At 47.1% G+C, this 24,825-nt stretch overlaps 1 protein-coding gene across 7 annotated transcripts in view; it reads right to left on the bottom strand.

The window, feature by feature from the left end:
- Positions 1 to 24,825, bottom strand: part of LOC116938841 (uncharacterized) — a 275,758-nt gene that overhangs the window by 97,264 nt on the left and 153,669 nt on the right. For all 7 annotated transcript variants that reach the window (XM_076054538.1, XM_076054531.1, XM_076054499.1 and 4 more), the window contains 2 exons: positions 17,938 to 18,015; positions 16,924 to 17,031 (listed from right to left, as the gene is read on the bottom strand). In XM_076054538.1, coding sequence (XP_075910653.1) covers positions 16,924 to 17,031; positions 17,938 to 18,015 — 186 coding nt within the window. The remainder of the gene's footprint in view (positions 1 to 16,923; positions 17,032 to 17,937; positions 18,016 to 24,825) is intronic.

Here is a 24,825-nt window from a genome sequence, read left to right as displayed (position 1 = left end):
TCACGACATGGGCAGCTGTAAAAAGATATCGCTTGTTGCTACAAACTCGTGATGTTTGTTTGCATCAAGCACCGCTTTGCCGCACGCTCATACGCACGCTCATTTTGCTCAAGACGACGAGTTCGCACCACATGTATGGAGCAAGAAAAAAAAAACCTCGTCCACCTGCACGCAATGTTTGCATTTTACTGCATAAAAAGTCCTTTCCACAAATTAACCACAATACCTCGCTGATCTTGTTAAGGAGCATAAACTATCACAAATGAACCACAATACCTCGCTGATCTTGTTAAGGAGCATAAACTATCACAAATGAACCACAAGACCTCACTGATTTCGTCAAGGAGCATAAACTATTACGCAATATCCGGTCGTCCTCGCAGCAGCGGCTTTTGGCTAGCCATCGAACAAAGACAGTCTACCGCATCGCGCGCTTTCGGATGTGCTTCAGCGGCCGTCTGGAACGCTCTTCCTGCCAATATTAGGAAGCCACTGGAGCTATGCACTTTTAACTCTAGATTTGTGTTTTGTTTGTTGTCCTTCCCCCGCACCTCTGATTAGCACGTCTGGCTACGTACTGTGCGAAAGACGTTCAACATACATATATACATACATACATATGCATGAGACTTGCTAGCCTCGAAAGGCTGGTGACAAGGGCACTGAATTAATGAGAGACAAAATTCCCGTACAATTGCCTAACTGTATTTCGTAGCCTATGGGATCCATTTCTCAGTTTTTAGACTAAAACATTATTCAGTGCATGCGAGTGAACACAACGTGCCATTTATGCCGCTCAAATTCGTGGACGATGACTTAAAACAGAGAAGAATTGTTCCTTCATGTAATGGGCCCCCTCAACAGCCGTGAGCTCTTCTGGCAAACAATTCAGACTCGCACAGAAATGACTGATGGCAGTCCAGTGGTCTACGGACCAACTGGCCATGACTCTGGAAAATAACATCCCACTCCTGCAAGATCAATGAACGGCCGCTTGTGCTTCGTAGTTTGTGTTTGCCGTTTTTGTGGATGTTGTGTTTTCATCGGGTTATTGTCCCAAGCAAGTGCTGCCCTCCCTTCAGAAATACGCAACCCAAGTTAGTGAGAGAGCATTCGCTTTGCGAGGCCTCCACTCAGCTGGGTCATGTCCTGAAGGACCAACTTGCTTTCGGTAAAGTCACGTAGAATGAGAATAAAATAATAAATTGATAAAATAAAATAACACAATAATATTCTCACGACGTTTCGGCCACAACACAAGCGGCCTTCATCAGGTGAAGGGGGCGAGACTGTCTGGTAGGACAGCGCTGGAGTGAAAGAGCCACGTTCAGATCACGGCCTTTAAGCTGTGTGAGAGGAGTGATCTGAACGTGGCTCTTTCACTCCAGCGCTGTCCTACCAGACAGTCTCGCCCCCTTCACCTGATGAAGGCCGCTTGTGTTGTGGCCGAAACGTCGTGAGAATATTATTGTGTTATTTTATTTAATCAATTTATTATTTTATTCTCATTCTACGTGGTGACTTTACCGAAAGAACCAAAGAAGATGAATCATTGCAGTCACGAAAGCTTTAAATCGACATTTAGACCAACTTGCTATCTACCTCGAACAGCAGGCACCCCAGATGTATGGACAAACTTGCGAGCGTTTACGCACAGTTTGTGCGCATTTTACTGCGAATGAATTGGCAAGGTGGTCTCGCAGCATCTGTTTTCCCCATGTTCTTACACAGAAGCCCAGAGGGATCTTCAGTAAACCAAATAAATAATCGTACGAGTAAATGTTAAACGCGCGCTAAATGTATATACATATATGTTAGTGCAGAAAGGGCGACGCTGTCAAAGAATGCAAACGAAACACATCTCCGCCGAGGGACTGCACAGCGGCGGGAAACAGTTGCGCAACGCAGACGTGGCGGACGGCGCCCGGGCGGTGCGGTCCACGGCATGCAGCTCGCAGTGCGAGGCGACAGCTCCGCGCTTGCACCGAGCTCGCCAGCGTCGGCACGGCGACCACAGAGGAGAGTCGCGCGCAACGCACGCTGTGCACGAGGGGACGCGCTGCTGGTCAGAGGACAGGTGTCTGTGGGAGAGGGCACGTGGGGTGCACTTCCTGACTCACGCCCACGCTGGACATCTGCAAAAAAGAGCTTCATAGCTCATCGAATTCCTCCATTCCGAATAAAGAGTCTGATTGTGATTTGTATCGCATACATCCATACTAAACGCCATTTCTAGTGGCCTATTTTAAAAAAAAAAACACGGTTTAAAAACTTTCCCATGACCTGAAACAGAAACCAAAGTAATCAATTACAAACTGTATATCCCAAAAGCTGGCACAAGCCTCGGCTCCTCCCTTAAGTCCTCCACAGACACAAAGCCCCCTCTCCCATTCCCTGGGAATGTCTATCTTGTTCTACGTGCTCAGCCTGAGAACCATGTGCTCTCGGGACAGGCCCCTCACAAACCATCTGAGCCGGCATGCCATGCTGCAGTTTGCTCCCTAAATTCATATCAGCAGCTGTCTCAGTCATGGCGCACATGGAAATAGCTACGTTACCCTCCCAAAGGGTGTATGTGTATGCATAGAGGGTAGGCTGTAGGAGGGGCAGAAGAGGCAACACCACTTGGCAGGGTGTGTGCACTATGAGCGCACATGGCTTTATATCAGTGCTCGTTGATAGCACAGGTTAAGAGAATTCATTACAATTTTGGGAATATTATTAATAATTATTTTATTGAGCTGTATATCGTGTGTACTGCTCAGTGGCGAGATGTTAACTATCTCGCCTGATATACAGGACGTCGTGGGTTCGATCCCGAAACTGACACTCTATATTTGGAGTTTGCATGTTCTCGCCGTAGTGGCGTGGATTTTTCTCCAGGTTTTCTGGTTTTTCTTTGCACATTTAGAAGCATGCTTTAAGAGTATGTGGCTGCTATACATTTCCACATGATAAGCCGCTTCACTGAGATATCATTTGTGGCCAGGTCGCTTCTGATAAAGAGCTACATTGCTCAGTGAACTTTACCTGGTAAAATACAAATAGTTTTAAAATAAAAATAGTTTAATTAATAGTTACACCGAGATGGTGAATAGGATCATCATTTATAGTTTATTAGGGGATTTATTTCTTTATTTTGAGATTCATTTTTCACCCTTGTAATATTACATAATATTTAACAATGAACTTTACAGCACACAGTCAATTTCTGTAAATATTCAATTTCCACAGATACTGTAAAGTTGGCTCCAATCATAATTCCTAAGAAGAAAATGAGCCCACAGGATTTACATCAATAACGATCTATTCATCACCATCAATAAATTATAATTACAATTAGGGCCTTTCATCCTACGCACCCCTTCTTGTAAAAAAAAATTGAATAATAATTTAATTGCGGGTTCAGAGAATTCATTTCCATATTGGGAACATTATTAGCATTCATCATTGTTTCTATCGAGCTGTCATTAATGCACACAACATACAAATTCCCAAAGCAGAATAAATGTCAGTTTTTCTTTCTCCAGCAAAAGCCACCACGGAGTGTCAAGCTTGCTTTAGAAGGATCCTGCATGGAGATGGCAGGGCCAATTCGATCTTTTTTTAAGAAGTGTTTTTCATATTGAGGAAAGCCCACGAAGGGGGTGAGACACTCAAAGGGCCCAAGCAGACAGGCTAATGAACCGACCATCTGCGAGGCCACCTCCTATCTATGGGACCCTTTTTGCCAGCATTAAAAATTAATGGTGAAATAATACGAATATGCGTTTACCCCTTTCGGGCAATAAGACAGGGGGTGTTCAGATGTTCAAACACCAAAATAGACACGCCTACTGCAAAGGCATCAAAGTCTGAATTAAACACACGTACTTGTGGCAAAACATGGAAACGAACATGCTCTGATAATACATTCATTGTCATTGAAACTGATTGGCCTACACCAGAGACAGTCTTCTTTATGGCCTTTTCTCACCAGCTTTGAACCACAGAATGCCAAAATGTGAACAGCACAAAGGCAATACAAGTATCAAAGCGTTCATAGCTCTGGTTGAGCAGCTACATCTATGGAACTTCCTGCCTGCCTTGCTGCCCAGTAGGTTCCGGAGGGTCACAACACATGATCCACCGGGTCTTCTCTCCAAAGAGGGAAGTTCGAAAGAGACAGATTCCAGGTTTCTACCATGGCATATAGGGTTTATATATTTCAATGAGTGTTCGGGTCCATTGGCGCAGCCTGGGATGGCTGTTGTTCTCTGCGTGCGTATCCACGCCACCTGCTCCGAGCCTGTTAACGATCCTCATCGCTAGACGAAAAGTCATCTGAAAAGGAGATCTCAGATACAGCCAAATTATTCCTCCAGAATGACTCAAGTTTGCCAACTCTCTCCAAATCCTACTTTGACAAACGAGGTTTTATATCCCTCGCTTCAGAAGCCCAGTGGAAATGTTTACCAAGCATGCCGTGGTAGTGCACCGACTGCAGTTAAAGGCAACAGAGGAAACTCCGGAGCCGCTGAGCAACGGAACGCCTCAGCCAACGAGCATCTCGACAGAATGAAGGACGAAATTTCGATTTAAAGCTTTCGTGACTGCAGTAATTCATATTCTTAGCTCTTTCGGCAAAGTCACGTTGAAGGGAAACAATAAAATATATATAAAACAATAAATATTCTCACCACGTAGGCCATCAGGTGTGTCGGTTTGCATTAATTTTTTTAATTTTTAAGCGGTGTATTTATTTATTTAAAAAAACGTCAGCGCCACGCGCAGCGATTTGGCAATTTATTTAGAAGGACTAGTCCATCTATGTTCTGAAAAGAGGAGGGGGGAGACGAAAAATTAATGTATGCTGTCTGAAAGCCACTGTAAGCATGAACAATCAATTAAGACCTGAAATGGTTAATCAAATCTTTCCAATGATTGCTAAGCCAGAATCCATCTTCTCGGTTGAAATTGTCTCTATGCTTGTATATGTGGATAGCCTCATGAACGAATCTCTCATGGTAGCCAGATGGCTTACAAAGAACCTCTGTCTTGGAAAAGTCAATGTCATGTGAGCCTACTGAATTATAAGAATGATCTGCCACGGCCGAGGTGTTGGTCCTACCGTGTTTAAGGTCTGCTTTGTGTTCACGAATGCGGTTCGAGACATGTCGTTTGGTTTCTCCAATGTAACTACTACCACAGAGGCAACTTAGTTTCTAGACGCCAGGGTACTGTATGTCCGGAATCACATATTTTACAGACGGAACGTGACTTTACCGAAAGAGCTAAGACTAAGAAGGAAGGACGGTAGCGGAAGAGCCAAGCCCCGTTAAATGCGTGTCCAAAGGGCAGTCTGTATGTGCATGGGCACTGTGTGGAGGAATGTTTTTGTTTCCTATTTCCACAGATGCTGTTCTCGCCTTAAATTCCAATGAAGCTGTTGGCTAAGTACTTGAATAAGAACACGTGGAAAATAGCAGTCCAGTCAGAACTCCGCCCGAACAAACTTTCCATGTGCTTTTTAATGAGCTAAGTGGGCATCAGCCACATCAAAATTACAGAGAAAATAAATAAATAAAAGCGTAGGGGCCTGCATAGATGATAAGCAATTGCAAGTACTGTATATATTTATATCATATATCAAATCGCACACGAGGCAGTCGTGTGCTATGCAGCAAAGGACTTTGCTAACAAGGTTTCAAGACAGTTGGCAGAGTCAGAGACGTTGAATTTCGATGTCCATTCAGGCTTGTGAGATTACAAGCGTGTATAAGCCAAAGTTTGCCAAGTGTCGTTTTGTGGCTGCACATTGCACCGTGACACGACAATCGTGGCATCATGGATTAACCACATGCAGTGCCAGCCCTGGCTACTGGGAAATAATAGCAACCTCAAGTTACCCACGCTCGGTGAGATTACGAGAAGCTGGTCCACACGAATTAAACGTTGCTTTTCTTCCAGACGGAATGTCTGGAGTACTCCACTAAGCCGCAAAGCAATGATTCACCAATAAAGTAGATCTTCTTATTTTACATTGCTGATGTAGATGCAGAGCAACAACTATACTTTCACATTCAGGTGGTCAAACCCAGACAACCACATCAGGAGCAGCGGAGATTGTATCATCGCTGTGATGTCTCCATCGTGTTTGTGAATCGGGCATTGCGTTGTTATACATTATATGGTCTGTTCTGGGTGACCACAGTCACACACTGGAGAGTTTTTCATTTTCAATTTGTGCATCAGGTATCTGCATTCGCCATGGTTTGTGCGGATGCGGTTAAGGGTGGGCCATGAGCTTCGCGTAATGTCAAAACCAGGGATTTTCAGCGGTGGGTCTTTCACCATAAAAGTAGATGTGGTAAATTCATAAAATTGGCAGTTAGGTGATATGAGTGTGGATGAAGATTTGACCGAAACCAAGTTTCACCAGACGAGTAACATTTAAACGACATGTCGCTGCGCAACGGAGCTGTGGTGTTGCCTCCAAGCGCAGCGGCTGTGCCTCCTCCACGTGGACTCGACATAACCACAGCCCACGGCCGCACAGACTGTGCCGACAGCACCCAATGCTGGCCACGGGCCCCACCACAATTGCACCGATTCACAACGGTGTGCAATCGCTGAACGACGAAGAACAAGGTTGGTGTGCTCCAAACATTTTGCCGATCCAGTAGAGTATTTACTGCCGGATGAAGATCATCCTATGATAAACTAAACTACTTTTTATTTTACCAGGTAAGGCCCACTGAGCGGTATAGCTCTTTTTCAGAAGCGACCTGGCCACAAATGATAGCTCAACAAAGCGGCGTATTGCGTGGAAATTTATAGCAGCTAAATACTATGAGCACATGTTGATTCTAAATGTGGAAGGAAAAACCGGAGGACCTGGAGGAAAATCCACGTGACCATGGGGAGAACATGCAAACTCCAAATATACAGGTGTCAGGGTCGGGATCATACCCATGACCTTCTGTATACCAGACGAGGTAGCTAACATCTCACCACCCCAGAGCCCAATTATTACAATAATCACTTCCTGTCCGATGAATATATGATGCTTATTAACCCAGGAACGCTTCACTGAGTCTAAAGGCTTTTTCAGGAGGGTCCTGTCAAGTTATTCACAGTAAGGGGGTAATGTTGCTGCTGTGTGTGATTCCAATTGTTTGCAGGTAATCTTTCAACATTAGGATGTTTGGCCAATACCAGTTACAGTTTATGATGTTATAGCTATGGGAGAAAACTTTAATACCTGGAGGAAACCCATGTAGAACAGGAGGAAAAGATAAAAAAAAAATCCACATAGAAAGGCACCAGTCAGGAATCGAACCCGTGACCTTCTTCATGTGAACCATGAGTGTCCCCACTGTGCCATCCTGACACCCTATTACAGTAACAATGCATCATAAGTCCTCACGTACATCACTGTGTTGCCCCATCTCTCCCTAACCCTACTCGTCCCTCCGCCATTCCATCAGCAAGTCTACTGATCAGTTATTATTCATTCGAGCTGCTTTTTGTTTGATTTTCTCAACAGCGAGTGAAGTCACGAGTGTGTTTATTTGCTCTCTGATGTATATGTCGTGTGTTATTCAAAGAAAGTCTGTTACCATGCATATCGTGTGATTTTCAACTTCTTTTCCATTTAACATTTTTGTACCGTGTTTCCAGTCCATATGTCCAGGCTGGAAATAAGCACTGGAGGAACAACTTTCTTTTCACACTTTTACATCTGCATATCCAAAACGGAAATTAATGTCCAAAGGCTTTTCTCTGTGCTGCAGTACTCTTTCTTACAGGCTATGAACGTAATACTGATTACATGGCAGAGTGGTTGTCCTCGATACTGACACTTACATTTACTCCAGCTGTCACCATAAGCGCAACGACACTTGTATTTAGTAAAGTCAAAGTGATAATGATTTTGATTCGGAACATCAAACTCGGGCTCTGCTAAAAGCAAACAAAATCAGCTGTTTAAAGAAGGCCCATCCAACTAATCTCGCAATATGCAGGAGTCCAAGTCTGTGTGCGCCCGACGGGTATGCAACAAATACCGTAATAAGGAGTTAATTTGCATTGACGGCAGAGACAAGTGTCAGAGCAGCGCCATGTAAAACTAAAGTGGCGTGCGCTATTTTTAATCACACAGATGGCACACGGGGATTTACCCATTAAAAAAGCTGCTGGCATTATTTTTTATAGTATAATTTTTTATAGCATAATTTTTTATAGCATAATTTTTTATAGAATAATTTTTTATAGTATAATTTCAATGCAATCTATTTTGTAATGTCTCAATGACATGTTTGCCATAGTAATAGGTTTTTACCCTTTTATCTGGCACCAAAACTGACACCTTTATACAAGGGATCATGTTTGCAATAACCACAACACAAGCAGTCAAAATGCAAACAAAAAGAGACAACTCTGATAATGATATTGGCACTGTCCTTGAAATTGATTGGTCCACACCCGAGACGGCTTTTCTTTAGAGGCTAGTCTCCACTGGTGTGGGACCAGATGACGCCAAAAGGCGTCATCTGGTCCAACACCAGTGGACATGTTTTCCGTTTACAGCCCCAAAAAGTAGGCCTTTGTAAACTGCAATTCCCCATGTGGAGCTCCTACCAGGCTGAGTAAGCTCTCTGTCCTGGGGCACCTGTGAGCAGTGAGTGCGAGTGAGGGAGAGCCCAGTGATCTCTAGGGCCCGTGTAAACCAGCCCTGGGGTTTGCAGGTGGGGTGGTTGTACCAATGAAATTTCACAGGCACCGTCTAGAATGTTAATTATAGCCACGCAACGACTTCCATGTGAAGTGCACTTCCTCTCGATTTGTGTGTGTGATTAATCATTGGATTCTTTAGAAACTGTGCCCCCCCCCCCCAAAAAAAGAAAATGTACCAAATAGTTTTACCCATAAAAGAGACACTCTGTTTACAATCTTACCTATAGGTGACATTGTCTGTCTGTCTCTCTGTATGTGTGTCTGCGTGTGTGGCCGAAACTTGTTAAGGATTTGGCTCGCAGACCGCGGGGTTTACGTTTAAAGAAAGTAGTCAGGTACCACGCAATAATCCGCGTGCTGAGCCAGCGCTCTTCAAATTTCACGGCCGTCACCTTTAAAGTAGTTTAATTAGCGATTTAGTGCTGTTTTTGCTTATTTATTTATTAGCTACCGCGTGCTCGACCCTACCCAACTCACACGCGTTCGGTGAGGGGGGAATTCTCTTTCGTGTGGACACTGCGCAAGGTAACACACAGATTTACAGCTCCCTTCAAACATTTAAAACCATGACTGTTTACTCATTACAAATTGCCTGTTATAGGTTAGATTTAATGACAGGGATGAACTAATGTTTATGAAGAAATTGCCTTTTTCTATACTCTTGAGGCATAAGCAACCACGCAATATCACTTACTGCAAGCCAATAAATATACTCAATTACGTCTTCATTCTATGATATTTACACTTGCCCCCTCAGTAGGGGGGGGGGGGGGGGGGGGTTGAGCAGTGACGTTATGATTGGTGCGCGTCTGCTCATAGTTACAGGTAGGTTCGGTTCATTTTGTATTCGTTGACTTTCATTCATTTGCCGCTCTTGCTTGCAGCAAATGTTTGCACCAAAATGGCGGAACACCCTCGTGGTCGCTCCTAATGATTTATTATACACGCGTGCATTTCCCCTTTCCCTTGCTTCTTTCGCTAAAGTCACGTCCATAGAAAACTATTACAGTACTTACAAACTTATTTAGTCTATATAAAAGTTAGAGTGTGCGTGTGTACGTCCATGTGTGCGTGTGAGTCCATATATGTGTGCGCGTTGTGTCTGTGCGAGTCCGTGTGTGTGCGCGTCAATGTGTGTGTGTGTGTGACAGTCGCAGTTTGTGTACCTCCATGTGTGTGTGTGCGGTGTGTGTTTAAGTCGATGCGTGTGTGTAAGTCCATGTGTGTGTCTTGGACGATGTGTGTAAGTCCATATGTGTGTGCGTAGTTCCATGTGCGTGTGAGTCTATGTATGTGTGTGTTTAAGTCGATGTGTTTGTGTGTAGGTCCATGTGTGGCAGTCGATGTGTGTGTGTACGTCGAAATGTGTCTGCGTGAATCCATGTGCGTTTGTAAGTCGACGTGTGTGTGTGTAAGTCGATGTGTTTGTGTGTGGGTCGATGTGTGTCAGTTGATGTGTGTACGTCGATATGTGTGTGTGTACGTCGATATGTGTGCGAGTCCATGTGTGTGTGTTAGTCGATATGTGTGTGTAAGTCCATATGTGTGTGTGTGTGTGTGTGAAGGTCCATGTGTGTGGGGAGTGGTAGCGTAGCGGTTAGCCCGCTGCGCTATGAACCAGGCGACCCGGGTTCGATTCCCGCTCATGGCCCACACCAGTGACAATTATCTGAACTGGTCCCGGGCCTCCCCTAGGTCGATTCTGCCTCAAATGAGTACCTGGTGCGATGTGTAAACATCGTCACTGGGGAGATAAAGGCGGCCGGGCGTGGTGTTGGCCACCTACCTCCTCGTGTGCCGTGCCGGCCTTCATCGGTGCTCACTAACAGCACTTGCCCCTACAGTCTGTTGAGGCTAAATGGGGGATCTTTGTCTTTTTGACTCTGTGTATGTGTCTGTTTAAGTCCGTGTGTGTAAGTCGATGTGTGTATGTGTGAGTCACTGTGTGTCTGTACGTCGATATGTGTGTGTAAGTCCATGTGTGATTAGTCGATATATGTGTGTGTGTAAGTCCATATGTTTGTGTGTGTGTAGTTCCATGTGTGTGTGAGTCTATGTGTGTGTGTGCGTCGATATGTGAGTGTGTAAGTCGATATGTGTGTATATGAGTCGATAAGTCAATGTGTCTGTGTGCGTCTATGTGTGTGTGTAAGTCGATGTCTGTGTGTGAGTCAATATATGTGTGTGAGTCGATGTGTGTGTTTAACAGCAGAGGTCTCACTCTGAATCAGTCGAGCGGCAATATCTTTTCATCGGTTGCGAAATGCTGTGTGGAAGCTACCTGGTCTGTCGCTCCGCACTAAGCTTTAGGTCTTCTCGGCCATGGTCATTCCCTCCCTTCTCTACGGTTGCGAAACGTGGACCCCCCTAATGGAACATCTTCGCCGGTTGAAAACATTTAGGCTAGCCTGCCTACGATCCATCCTGGGTTTAACCAGGCTGGATTGTGTGAGGAGCTCACAAATCCTTGAAAGATCTGAGCAAGGTCCCATCGGTGAGCTCCTCCGGCAGGCAAGGCTGCGTTGGCTGGGTCATGTAGCCCGCATGCCGAAACAGCTTTTGTTCGGCCAGATCGAGGGGGCTAAATGGGCACGGCACGAGCTAGAGAAGAGATGGAGTGATGTGGTACAGGAGGACGTGGAGCTGAGTGGACTTGCCGATGACTGGTACCAGCGGTGTCAAGATCAGCCTCTGTGGAGGAGGCTCGTGAAGGACGCTACTGGGCAGTTGGAGGCAGTCGCTCTCCAACAACAACGGAGGGCGGAGGAGCGATGCTCACAACAACGAGCGGAGCACCGGGTAGCTAAAGCACAGCAGGTTGGCACAGTAGGGGGCACAGGTGGTGCATCAGCCAGCCATCTCAGTCATCTTAGTCAGTCGACCCGTGGCACTTGGATCTGCCCCGTGACCTCCTGCCAGCAGGCGTTCGACACTTCACGTGGCCTCAAGGTGTACATGGCCTGGCACAAGCGTCGTGGTGACGTCACCGCCACTTAGTGGCGAATGGCGGTTGTTGTGTGTGAGTCGATGTGTGTGTGTTAGTCGATATGTCTGTGTGTGTTAGTCGATATGTCTGTGTGTTTTAGTTGATATGTCTGTGTGTGTAAGTCCATATGTGTGTGTGTGTCGGTCGATGTGTGTGTGTGAGTCTATGTATGTGTGTGTGTGGGAGTCGATGTGTGTTTGTAAGTCGATGTGTGTGTGTGTGGGTCGATGTGTGTGTGTAGATTGATGTGTGCATGGGTCCATGTGTGTGTGTAAGTCCGTGTGTGTGTGTTTAAGTCCGTGTGTGTGTCTTAGTCGATAGTCGATGTGTGTGTGAGTCGATGTGTGTAAGTCGATGTGTGTGTGTAAGTCGATGTGTGTGCATGGGTCCATGTGTGTGTGCGTAGGTCTATGTGTGTGTGAGTCTATGTATGTGTGTGTGTGTGTGAGTCGATGTGTGTATGTTAGTCGTCCGGCAAAAACAACCCCCTACCTCCTCACGGTGCCGGACGGGCAACTCTGTCGTGGACATTGCGGTGGGGCGAGGTCCAATTTCGATTGGCTCCTCCCCTCATGGCATCTGTGTCCACCACAGGGGCTAAACGGGGGCTCTGGACGGCTGTGAGGGGCTGGTAAACCCCTCCACCTTCAATTAATTAGCACTAAACCACGAATTAAGTATATAACTAATAAGCTTGTGCCGGAGGCCCCGGGGGGCCAGGCGTCAATGACGTCTCTTGGCCAAACCCCAATTGGTGGAGCCAGGAGATTGAATATCTACCCTCGGGGCTCCTCCAGAACCAACGAAAAACCACTACGGGTGGCCACGTGGAATGTTCGAACGCTCACTGCGGAGGAGAGGCTGCCACTCCTCTGTCGGGAGCTGGACCGGTACCGCCTGGATCTATGTGGCATTCAGGAGGTCCGGTGGACCGGTTCTGGCTCCTGCCACCATGAGGGGTGGACAGTCCTCTACTCGGGGCAGCAGACTGCCAAACAACAAGGTGTGGCTCTTCTTTGGAACAAAATAATGAAGGGGGCGTGGGAGTGTGGCGGTGAGGTGTGGGAAGCTGTAAGCCCCAGGCTACTTTGGGCTCGCCTTCCCATCAACCGGAGGCGAGGAATGGTGGTCGTGGCTACTTATGCCCCCACCGAAGATGAACATCCGTGGAGGGATACAGGCAAAGCCGATGAGTCAGATGCCTTCTATGACCTCCTGTCACAGGTGCTGGCTAAAGTGGCCCCTCGGGATAGAGTCATCATGTTGGGTGATTTCAATTCCTGAGTTGGTCATGATGCTGGCACCTGCTCTGGAGTGATTGGAGGGCATGGGCCAGATCAGCTCAATAACAAGAGTAGGAGGCTGGTAGATTTTTGTGCAGCCCATGGGCTTGTAATTACCAACACACTGTTCCGGCATCGGCGCATCCACACAACATCATGGATGCATGCTGGGTCCAAGCAAGAACATCTGTTGGACTACATAGTGACGGACCAGCGGATGCGAACCCATGTCCTTGACACCAGGACCTACCGTGGAGCTGATCTGCCCTCTGACCATCGACTAGTCATCTGCAAGATGCGCCTGCTATTCTTCCACTCCGGTGGTGGGTGTACACCCAGGACCCCATTCCAACCTAAAGTGGCCTGGTCTCAGTTATCTGATGAAAGTTGCAAGCGAGAATTTCATCATCGCTTGCGGCTGGGATTGGCATCGTCCCCGACTCCTCCTGATGTCGCGGGTAAATGGGCGAGGTTTAGGACTGTGACTCATGCAGCTGCAATGGCTGCTTTGGGTACGCGGTCCAGACCTCCCCAGAGACCCTGGCTGACAGAGGAGGTGTTCAGGATGGTTGAGAAAAAGCGACAGGCCCACTGTCATCGGCTACAGAATCCCACATCAGAGAATGAGGCTTACCGCAGCCTTCGCTCGGAGGTTTGGAGAGCCGTGAGGCGCTGCAAGGATGGGTGGTGGTCGCGGGTTGCTGAGGAGATGGAGTCTGCCTCAGTGGCCCGTGATCACAAATCCCTATTTAACTACATCAAAAAAGTAACCTGCAGCACCACACCTATTACCATCATTAGGGGAAAAAACGGTGATCCAATCTCCGACCCCCAGGAACAGGTTTGCAGATTTGCTGAGCATTTTTGTGAGGTCCTGGGGGAGGGAAAATCCCTCAGCCAGGAAAACATCGTGGCACAAAGTGAGGATGACCCTGCTGAGGCTGCGGTGCCTCAAATATTGGAAGAAGTCACCCCCTATGAGTGGCTGGCTGAGGTGCCATCTTTTGAGGAAGTACTGAAGGCGATCCGGAGTCTGAGACCAGGAAAGGCAGCGGGCAGAGATGATCTCCCAAGCGAAATGCTGAGGGAGGGTGGCGTTTGTGCACAGACTGCCCTATATGACATCATAACAACAGTCTGGACCACTGGACGGGTTCCGCAGGATTGGAAGGATGCCCTGGTGGTCCCCCTTTTTAAGAGGGAGGACCGCACAGACTGTAACAACTACAGGGGCATCTCACTCCTCAGAGTGCCGGGAAAGGTCCTGGCAAGGGTTATTCAACATCGCCTTGCCAGGCACGCTGAGGAGAGGCTTGCGGAGCCCCAATGCGGTTTCAGGAAAGGGCGGTCCTGCACAGATGCCATATTTTCTGTCCGTCTGCTACAGCAGAGGTGTAGGGAATTCCAACAAGACCTACATCTCTGCTTTATTGACCTGGTCAAGGCCTATGATACCATCAGTAGGCCTGGGCTCTGGGTTGTTCGTCGTGCTTTTGGAGTACCTGACCCTCTGCTCACGATCATTAAGGACCTTCATGATGGGGAGTGGTCCTGGGTAAAACTACGTGGCCGGGAGTCAGAGCCATTCCCTGTACACCTTGGGGTGCGACAGGGATGTCCTCTGGCTCCCACATTATTTAACATCTATTTTGACCACGTAGTTCGTGAAGCCTTCAATAGCTGTACCGGGGGAATCTCCATATGGTACAGATATAATGGGAGGCTGATCGATGCCCGGGTGTGGTCAAGGGATGGCTCCCTATTGCTCAACCATGTTATGTATGCTGATGATTTTTTAATAGCTGCTCATTCAAGGGAGGAGTTGGAGACGCTGCTGCTGAGACTGGAGCGTGCCACTAAGAGGTGGGGCCTTACCATCAGCCCCACCAAAACTAAGCACCTGCCTGGGTGTTTTGTACCATCGGACACTCCACCCCCACAACTCCCAATCGGTGATGGGGCAGTTGTTTCCCATACCTGGGCAGTGTGCTTATGACTGACTCCAGTTTAACAACAGAGGTCTCACTCTGGATCAGTCGAGCGGCAATATCTTTTCATCGGTTGCGTAATGCTGTGTGGAAGCTACCTGGTCTGTCGCTCCGCACTAAGCTTTAGGTCTTCTCGGCCATGGTCATTCCCTCCCTTCTCTACGGTTGCGAAACGTGGACCCCCCTAATGGAACATCTTCGCCGGTTGAAAACATTTAGGCTAGCCTGCCTACGATCCATCCTGGGTTTAACCAGGCTGGATTGTGTGAGGAGCTCACAAATCCTTGAAAGATCTGAGCAAGGTCCCATCGGTGAGCTCCTCCGGCAGGCAAGGCTGCGTTGGCTGGGTCATGTAGCCCGCATGCCGAAACAGCTTTTGTTCGGCCAGATCGAGGGGGCTAAATGGGCACGGCACGAGCTAGAGAAGAGATGGAGTGATGTGGTACAGGAGGACGTGGAGCTGAGTGGACTTGCCGATGACTGGTACCAGCGGTGTCAAGATCGGCCTCTGTGGAGGAGGCTCGTGAAGGACACTACTGGGCAGTTGGAGGTAGTCGCCCTCCAACAACAACGGAGGGCGGAGGGGCGACGCTCACAACAACGAGCAGAGCGCCGGGTGGCTGAAGCACAGCGGGTTGGCACAGTAGGGGGCACAGGTGGTGCATCAGCCAGTCATCTCAGTCAGTCGACCCGTGGCACCTGGGTCTGCCCCGTGACCTCCTGCCAGCGGGCGTTCGACACTTCACGTGGCCTCAGGGTGCACATAGCCTGGCACAAGCATCGTGGTGACGTCACTGCCACTTAGTGGCGAATGGCGGTTGTTGTTGTTGTATGTTAGTCAATGTGTGTGAGTGGTGTGTGTGTGTAGACAACTAATATTTAACAATGAAGTTAGTATTTTTTACAATAATAATGTGTGTGTCTAAGTCCATGTGTGCTTTGGAGTCGATGTGTGTGTATGTAAGTGAAAATAACAAAAATTGTGTGTGCATGTAAATCGATATGTGCGAGTCGATGTATGTGTGTAAGTGAAAATTAAAAAAAATATTGTGCGTGTCATTCGATGTGTGTGAGTCGATGTATGTGTGTGTGTAAGTCCATGTGTGTGTGAGTCGCTGTGTGTTTGTAAGTCGATGTGTGTGTGTGTGGGTCGATGTGGTTGTGTAGATTGATGTGTGCTTGAGTCACTGTGTGTGTGCAAGTCGATGTGTGTGTGTGTGGGTCAATGTATGTGTGTAAGTCGATGTGTGTGTGCGTCCATGTGCGTGTGTGTAATTCAATGTGTTTGTGTGTGTGTACATCGATGTGTGTGTGTAAGTCCATGTATGTGTAAGTCCATGTGTGTGTGTGTCGCTGTATGTGTATGCGTGTGTGGCTCTATGTGCATGTGTGGATCCATGTGTGTGTGTAAATCCATGTGTGTGTGTAAATCAATGTGTGTGTGTTAGTCAATATGTGTGCATGTGTAAGTCCATGTGCAAGTCCATGTGTGTGCGCGTAGGTCGATGTGTGTGTGAGTCTATGTATGTGTGTGTGAGTCGATGTGTGTGTGTGTGGGTCAACGTGTTTGTGTGTGTGGATCGATGTCTGTGTGTGTGTGTAAGTCGATGTGTGTGTGTCTTTTTCGCCCGGGCAACGCCGGGTACTTCCCTCGAGTATCTTTATAAATGCACACCTGCAGTACAACATGTGCAGCAGCACACTATAGTGTGAAATTCCGATGCGGTCTCTTGCGAATTAACCTCGTGTATCGGAGTGTACTGATGCAAATGAGCATTGCTAGAATCATTATCATTTTTCAGAAGATTGTTGCATTTCATGAAATGAAAAAAATGCATAAACATTTATGAATCTCAAGATACATTCGTCTGTTCCCCCACCGACGGGGTGGTTGGGCGACGTGTGATGCCGACACGTCCGAGTTGTTCTCTGCCCCGGGCATCCTCACCTTGGGCACCGTGGGCGCGGTTGGCGTTGGGCTGTCGATGGACGGTGCAGGCAGGGGGGGCGTGTCCCCATCGATGTCGCCATCTCCGCTCTGGTCACCCCCAGAGGCCTGGACACGTCCCGCACAGCGAGCCCATCACCAAACACAACGGTGCTCGCAGAGGGAACACTCGGCACCGTTTCACACTACCGGCAGGAACACTCGGCACCGTTTGTATTTTTCGTGGTATTTTGAAGATTTCCAGAATTCATCGAGCTCGTAAAAGAGATCTACAACAAGTTGGAATAGGTCAGTCGCTAAATAGCTTGCAGCTGTGCCCTGCTTTTGACATTAATCCTTGTCTGTTGACATGTTAGTGCAACTGTCACCTTATATCTGGTTGATGTTTCCGTAACCTACTTTGTAACTGTACTCTGATCAGTCTGGGGATATTCTTCCCAAGCCAATATGTGCTGCAGGGAGTCTATTCATTGGCATTGATTTGTGTTTGTGCACTAATTGCAACTGCTCATGCGATGCAAAATTTTTGTTCTGATTTGTGTTTGCTTGGTTGCTGTACTTTTTGTTTTGTTTGTTTCACTTAGTCATTTTGGCAACCAAGGCCATGGACACTGTTTGAACAAAAATATAATCGTAATTTACGGCCTTTTGTCAATCCACTGCTGGGTAAAGGACTCCCCACACCGTGTCGGTCGTAGGGGTTGCTTTGACCAAAACTTCTCCGCACTGGTTAGCTGGCGACCGTGAATCGAACTCGGCGCTGCAGCACGCAGGGCTCTCCGACGGGTGAATTCGACATCGCGGCCCACACGAGGCACACGAAGGGGCGTCACCGGGCGCTCCGACCACCGCCTCTCGTTCCGAGAGAAAGTTGGCCGGGCGGCGCATCGCGGGGCCGTCGTCGGGGGCCACCCTTGGGGCCATCGTTCAGGGTCAATGTTGGGGCCATCGTCGGGGGCCACCCTTGGGGCCATCGTTCAGGGTCATTGTTGGGGCCATCGTCGGGGCACTCACTTCCAGCACGTCGTCATCCTCGCAGTGCTGCCTGGCCGCCGATGGCTCCGTGCTGATCCTCAGGTCGTTGATGACTCCCTGCGTACGCACGGACACGGGGCGCGCGCAGAAACACTCGTCACGGCAACAGGAGCCGCCGCTGCCGTCGCCACGGCGATGACGCGGGCGCACGCTCCCGCTCGGCGTCTCCGCGGAGACCGTGCGTTTTATCACCACGGCGACACGCGCAACGACGGTGACCGCTCAGCGTCGTACCCGGCCGCTCGCACTTCCCAAGTTGAAAAATTCGTGTTTCCAAACGCGAACTGCACCTCGCTAAACGTTTTTTTTTAAATGATACACGCCCTCCTAGACGCATCCGTTTTGACCGTGATTTATAACGCGTGTGAGTGTTGGTGTGTGGGAAGGGAAGGTCGCTTGGGTGCGGTAAATTGGCTCCTCATGTCATTTACATGCTTTTGACAGAAACCACAGGTACCTTTTCTATAGGTCAAAACGAACATCAAGTGTATGCTAGATGTCTGAGAAACGCCTCGCCCAGCCACCACGTGGGTTTCTCAAGTGGCGAGATGCTGCCCATAAGTTGAACTTCTTTCGCACCGTACTTCGCCAACCCTTACAGCACCCTTGTGCTCCATCTGCCTGTGAAAGAAATTGTCCTAGCCCACACATTGCTCTTCGTTGGGATTTTCACCCTAAAAGCTATATTCTTTTTAAATAACCCAGTGGTTTGGAATGCAGATTTCTTCGGCACTAGTTTGGCAGCCTCATAAGCTATTGTTAGTGATTGTGCGATGGTCATATAATTCATATCGATTGTTGATTGCATTGCAGATCATTTACATTACATAATCGTCAAACTTTTATTTTTTGCTCACGAAAGTGATGTCACCCGATGTTACCCGACACCGCTTTGGCATCCTGTCGTATCATTCCAAAACGCACATTTTTTTGAGTTTTGGGATAATCCGAAATATTTAGGTGCCAAAATGTATGTTTGTTGGCTTCATCCAAAAATTGCAAACCGGTCTCAAAGTCCCCGCTAAGCCACGAGAGCACTGGGCTCTGGGTACCTCTTGGCTACCCCACGTGGCAGAAGCGGAATGGCTGATGACGGGAGGCCAATGTTTTACCTCCCAAGTTAATTATTGCTCAGATCAGTGCAAGTCAAACTAATGTGAACAAAGTATATACAAATTATATTTTAACAAAGCAAATACATGCCTGAGCAAACCCACATCCGGCTTAGTCATTGGGATGCTTAAAGCATTACGCACACCTACCATACCAAAACACTGCAGGAAAACAGTGCCCAACAACTCCTGTTACACAACCCACATCATACATACGTAAGAATGAACTCCCAACTCCAGCCACCAGGTCATTAATGTCTATCTACTGGTTTTGTTTACTCTCTTCCCTGCATGTTTGGATCAACATTGACAAATATTCCTTTGCAAATATTGATAAATTAACCTCCTCACAAAGTGTGGCCATGTGTTACGTTGAGGTGAAGACATCACAATAAATTTAATAATAAAAATAAGTGAGTTGTGCCCTATCAGTAGAAGATGCCCTATGATATTACAACTCAGTATACCAACTATTAAAAACTACCAAAAATATTTTAAGTTTCACCACATAGGCCCACTGAGCTATACAGTTCTTTTTTAGAAGTGACCTGACAACATTCTAGTTCAACGAAGTGGCTTATCACGTGGAAATGTATAGCAGCCAAATACTCTCTAAACGCGTGTTGATTCTAAATGCGGAGGGAAAAACTGGAAGACCCGGAGAAAAATCCATGTGACCATGGGGAGAGAGACACGCAAACTCCAAATATATAGGCGTCAGGGTCGGGATCGAACCCACGACCTCCTAGACACCAGGCGAGGTTGTTAACATCTCCTAGCCACACAACACAGTCTCATACAGGGCTGGGAAGGGGAAGGGAGAGAGGGACATTAACTGGGAGATCAGCCCAAGAGCTTAGGACATAATTTAAATATATAGTTAATAATAATTTTGTACATTTGGTATTGGTAGCATTGTTGTAGCGCAGCAATATCAGGAAGGACGGCGTCGTGTTACACAGGCACAGTCTGCAGCAGGAGTTGCACAGGCAGGGGACGATGTTGCTACGCGTGATCCCAAGTGCGTACGTAACTCGCAGTGTCATTTTTAGATTTTTGCCGTTATTTTGCGCGATGCCACTGTATCTTTAACGTCCACTGTAAAGCAGGCGTCGCGAAGCATTGTTCGGTTAACACACACGGGCAGTAAAAACCAGGGGGCGGCCGCTCGACCCAAGTCGCGAACCTCTGCAACAAGCGGAAAAAAACCGCACTACAGCTGGGCCGCGTCACCGCCCCGTAGAACGCTAATGAACTGCCTGTCACATCTTAATGAGTTAGCCAGCGAAAAAACCCGACGGTATACACACCAACAACACATCCCTGCACATCCCACGAACAAACCCTCACTCCCACAAGCGAGTCCTCTCTGCAACTTCATAGAGCAGCGTTCTTCACAAATCTTCAGAGGGGGTGGAGGAGGGGGAGGCACTTTCGCCGAAAAGACATCATCAGCGAGGGCCGCCACACATTTGAAACCGTTGGGGTTCGACAGCACGATGATATTTTGGGGGGGGGGGGGGGGAGGGGTGCTTTCACATTATGTTGTGTATTGTCTGGGGCCACAGGTCAGGGGCCGCACTAAAGGCCACCAGGGGCCGCCAGTGGCCACGGGCCTTGCAGTGAAGAACACTGCCAGAGAGGATGCAAGCCTCCAATTCGCACGGTTGGCTATGCATCGTGCGAAAGAAGTTCAACATACATACAAGTCTGCTTGCAAACACTGCATGTTGAGGCTACGATAGAGCATTCAGTCATGATCAACATACAGTATATTGCTTACACATTAGACTAGAGTGCAGAATAATACAGGTTGGATGTGAATGCACTCTATATGAGTGGCAAGTTGGCAACCGACTTCTTCCGAAAGAGGACTTATGCAGAGAATAATTACGATCGATAGCTTCACAGTTATCTATACCATATACCGTGTGTTATGTGTGGCATATTACATGGCTACACGGTGGTGCAGTTGTAACACTCCTGTTCAATTCCTAAACTCTCGCGCCTTTCTGTGTGGAGTTTGTATATCTGGGTTCTTCAATTTCCTTTCATAGCAACAAAACGTACAAGGTAACTGGTACTGACCAAACATCCCAATGCAAAAAAATAATCCATCAAAATTATTCAATTGGAGATTACACACAGCAGAAACATCTCCCCCTCCAGTGAAAAACCCGGCAGGACCCTCCTGAAAAATAGACTCAGGCTTTCCCAGGTAAGCAAACGTAACAATCATGATTTTAAAGGAATCATGGGTAATGTGCCAAAGGTTTGAATGTGTCACGGCCACACTGACATCCTCAATGGTACCCTGGTGGCGAGACGTTTTCTGCCTCGCCTGGTATACAGGAGGTCGAGGGTTCGATCTCAACCCTGACACCTGCTGTAGATTTGGAGTTTGCGTGTTCTCCCCGTGGTCACGTGGACTTTTCTCCGGGTCCTCCAGTTTTCCCCTCCACATTTAGAATCAACATACGTTTAGAGTATTTGACTGCTATAAATATCGACACGGTAAGCCCACTTCGTTGAGCTATCATTTGTGGCCAGGTCGCTTCTGAAAAAGAGCTACGTAGCTCCGTGGGGCCTTACCTGGTAAAATAAAAAAGTTGTTTAGTTCATAGTTTAGCTTCTCATCTTCCGTAGCTCACACGAGGCTCAAGCATCAGGCTCAGGGATCTCGCGGGTTAACGCCAACCTGAAAACCCAACCGGAAAAAAAACATCTCCAAGAATAAACGTTGTTTAGTTCATCGTGCTGTAACTTTTCATGCAATAAATTGTAGACGCAGCATAATGAGCAAATGCGCAGGCCCTGGGGAGGTGCACTGCTATTGCAGGCTTTGTGGCCAACGCGAATGGGAGCCACATTGCTCCCTCACCGACCAGCAGATGCAAGCACAGGCAGCTAACCATGAGGATAAAGGCAGCTTTGTGCAGCTAATGGCCTAGCAGTCTCCGTATAAACTTAGAAGACTGGCTGCCTCTGTGTTATTTAGAAAATAAACATACAGCGTATATTTACTGTTAAATTATACAGTGCATAAAAAACAGAACTTGAAGGGTCATGGGCAAATGGAATAAATGATCCTCCGATTCACTGATGGCATGCATTTGCTTTCTGTCTGAAAGTTCATTATTTACGCGTTACATTTTTGTAGAAGCATCGGCGAGCACAGCCACTTTTGCTTTTTTTTTGCCGCTGTCTAAATTATAATTCTCCGTCGACCAAGCGGCGAAGCTATGGAACTCCGTCACTCACTCGTCCCACGCTCCGTAGTGAAAGACTGCCTGGATGTTGCGACCAACATCACCGCACGGAGCATTGCACGCCACCAAAAGTCATCTGCAGTGCATGTTGGGTGCAGCCATCTTGAAAATGCAATTTGCGCAGGGCGATAGATCCCGTGCAAACCATCGCTGCATTTCGTGGCCTTTTCTGACTTTGTCATTCGCGCTACCCTCAGAATTGTACCGCTGCATTTTAAACAGCGGCCTTCGCGTGAGATTTCAAACTTCTCGTGTCAATCCCCACCCTCGTGCATACGCCCCGCAGCACACAACTGCCCCCTTGTTGTCCGTCTCCTTTTCCCTGACACAGCTCAGCCGCCTTCTGTAATTGAGCCAGAATGTTTCAACTGACAACTGTGACCCCCGTCAACATTCTGCGCCATGTGAACATCAAATTCCAGATTATACGACCGACGGACTGACGATTGTGCGCCCTTTCCGCAGTCCCTCCAAAACTAACTGCCATTTTGAAATGCAGGGCTCTTTCTTGTGCTCGAAAACAGAAGCAACACTGTACTTCTTGCATTTACCAAAAACACAATCCTCCATAAACAGCGAATTTCAAAACAACATTTCTGAAACCTTATGAGGGATAGAAATGGTGTGTTTGCCCAAAAAGCTTGCTTAGCAGCGCTTTAATAGCCACTGTGGTAATAGGTTTTGTTTTTACGTGCAGCTGTGGAAAGTTAATGAGACAGCCCTACAGGGATACAATTTCCCGCAAAAGGAATCCAGTGCATGTTTGATACAAAAAACTCCCACACTCGTTGCTATTGATAATGAGACTTTAAAGCGCGAGTAAAGTCATCGTACGACACGGCTCGCATTGCTGTTTGAATACCTTTGGGCAGACCGTTCAATTAGCGAAGCTACATCTATAGGGCAGTTATGCAGGCTAGAGATCATTAACGGCAAGGACATGTCAACGAGCGCATGCGAAAGTGAAAGATATATCCTTTTAAACACGTCCCACGATGTGCATACTTTTCAGCAGCCTTCAATTTTAAATTCTCTCCGACTGGAGAGGAGGCCCGCATGTTAATGCAAAAAAAACAAAAATGTAACATCGAATGAACATGAACGTGCAAGGTGGTAAATATTGGGCTCGCCAATACCGAACAACGAAACTCAAACCCTTTCAATTTAACAAGCCGAATGGTGCCTTCCACTGGATTAATTGCAAATTCCATTTAAGCTAACACAGCCTCATTATACATGCAGTGGTGCTTTCCTAGTCGATGCCTGAATGAAGTTTGCCTCGTCTCTGATAATAACTTGTGAGATAATGCATTTATCAAGGAAAAAAGCTAAAATTCCACACAATAACATTTCCCATAAGATGATAGAATTAATATAGACTTGCCGTGGCAGTGAAATTAACAGAGAAAGTATCGCAGCATCTTCTTCAAAATCACTGGCAACCCCCAGTCACCATTGCCACCCGAAGAAAAGCTCTCCGGAGAGATTCAGTGGTCAACTAGGCCCTAAATCATCATCACCACCACCATCACACCTCCGATTAGCAGAGTTGGCTACGTACGGTGCGGAAGAAGTTCAACATACATACATACATTCCACAACACCACCTCCCCTTCCCCTGCACTATCTCTCTACCTCTCTGCATACACCACGGTGGCACCACATGCGCTGCCTTTTTTAATGCAGCACAAATAAATTCACATATGAACATGTCCCTGGCACCAGCAACCATTCATGCTGGACCCAACAAATGTCGACTTTCTGCATTCCATGACGGTGCTGTGCAACCGTTTTATATTGTGTGATGAGTTTCATTATTAGAGTCTCCCGTGGTCGGATACGTCCAATGGTGTCTCATACGCTTCTCAATGAACTAACGTCCTAAAAGGCTGCCACACAGTGACTGGTGGTCCAGATGAAGCTGTATTATTATATCTAGCTGAGAGCTGGAATAAATACACCGCTGCAAAAAAACTGCACCATTAATAGAAACTGACAGTTGGGAAAGACCACATTTATTGATAAAGGTTGTCACGGATTGTAAACAGTTCTGAAAGTCAGCTGACCCGGTGAATAGGACATTTACAGATTTTCATGGCTGTCTCTCGATGTCTGGTCTCTGGCATCTGTTCAGGATTTACGGAATAATGACCGACAGTTAAGCAAGAGGATTTTTCTATCTATTTGGTACGAGCAACTTCTGCCTGTTTACAATGCCAAGTCTGGCTCATAATTTAATAACGCATGCCTTCATGAGTTGCATATGTCAGAGGCATTTCTAATATAGGTCAGACATTTATATTAAACTAGTGGTCACACATACGCAATCTAAATGTGGGCATGATTATCTAATTCAATTTCTATTCTATTTTCCAAACTTTTCTAAAAAATACATTTAATGATAATAGTTTTGAAACATTAGCACAAATTGAGACAGTGCAGAGGTGAAGTTTACATTTTAGTGTAGGGTTCATTGGTTATAATAA

Source organism: Petromyzon marinus, chromosome 4, assembly GCF_048934315.1.
Source record: "Petromyzon marinus isolate PM22_M1 ecotype Great Lakes invasive population chromosome 4, UKy_Petmar_22M1.pri1.0, whole genome shotgun sequence".
NCBI lineage: Eukaryota > Metazoa > Chordata > Hyperoartia > Petromyzontiformes > Petromyzontidae > Petromyzon > Petromyzon marinus.
This window is presented reverse-complemented; position numbering and strand designations above follow the sequence as displayed.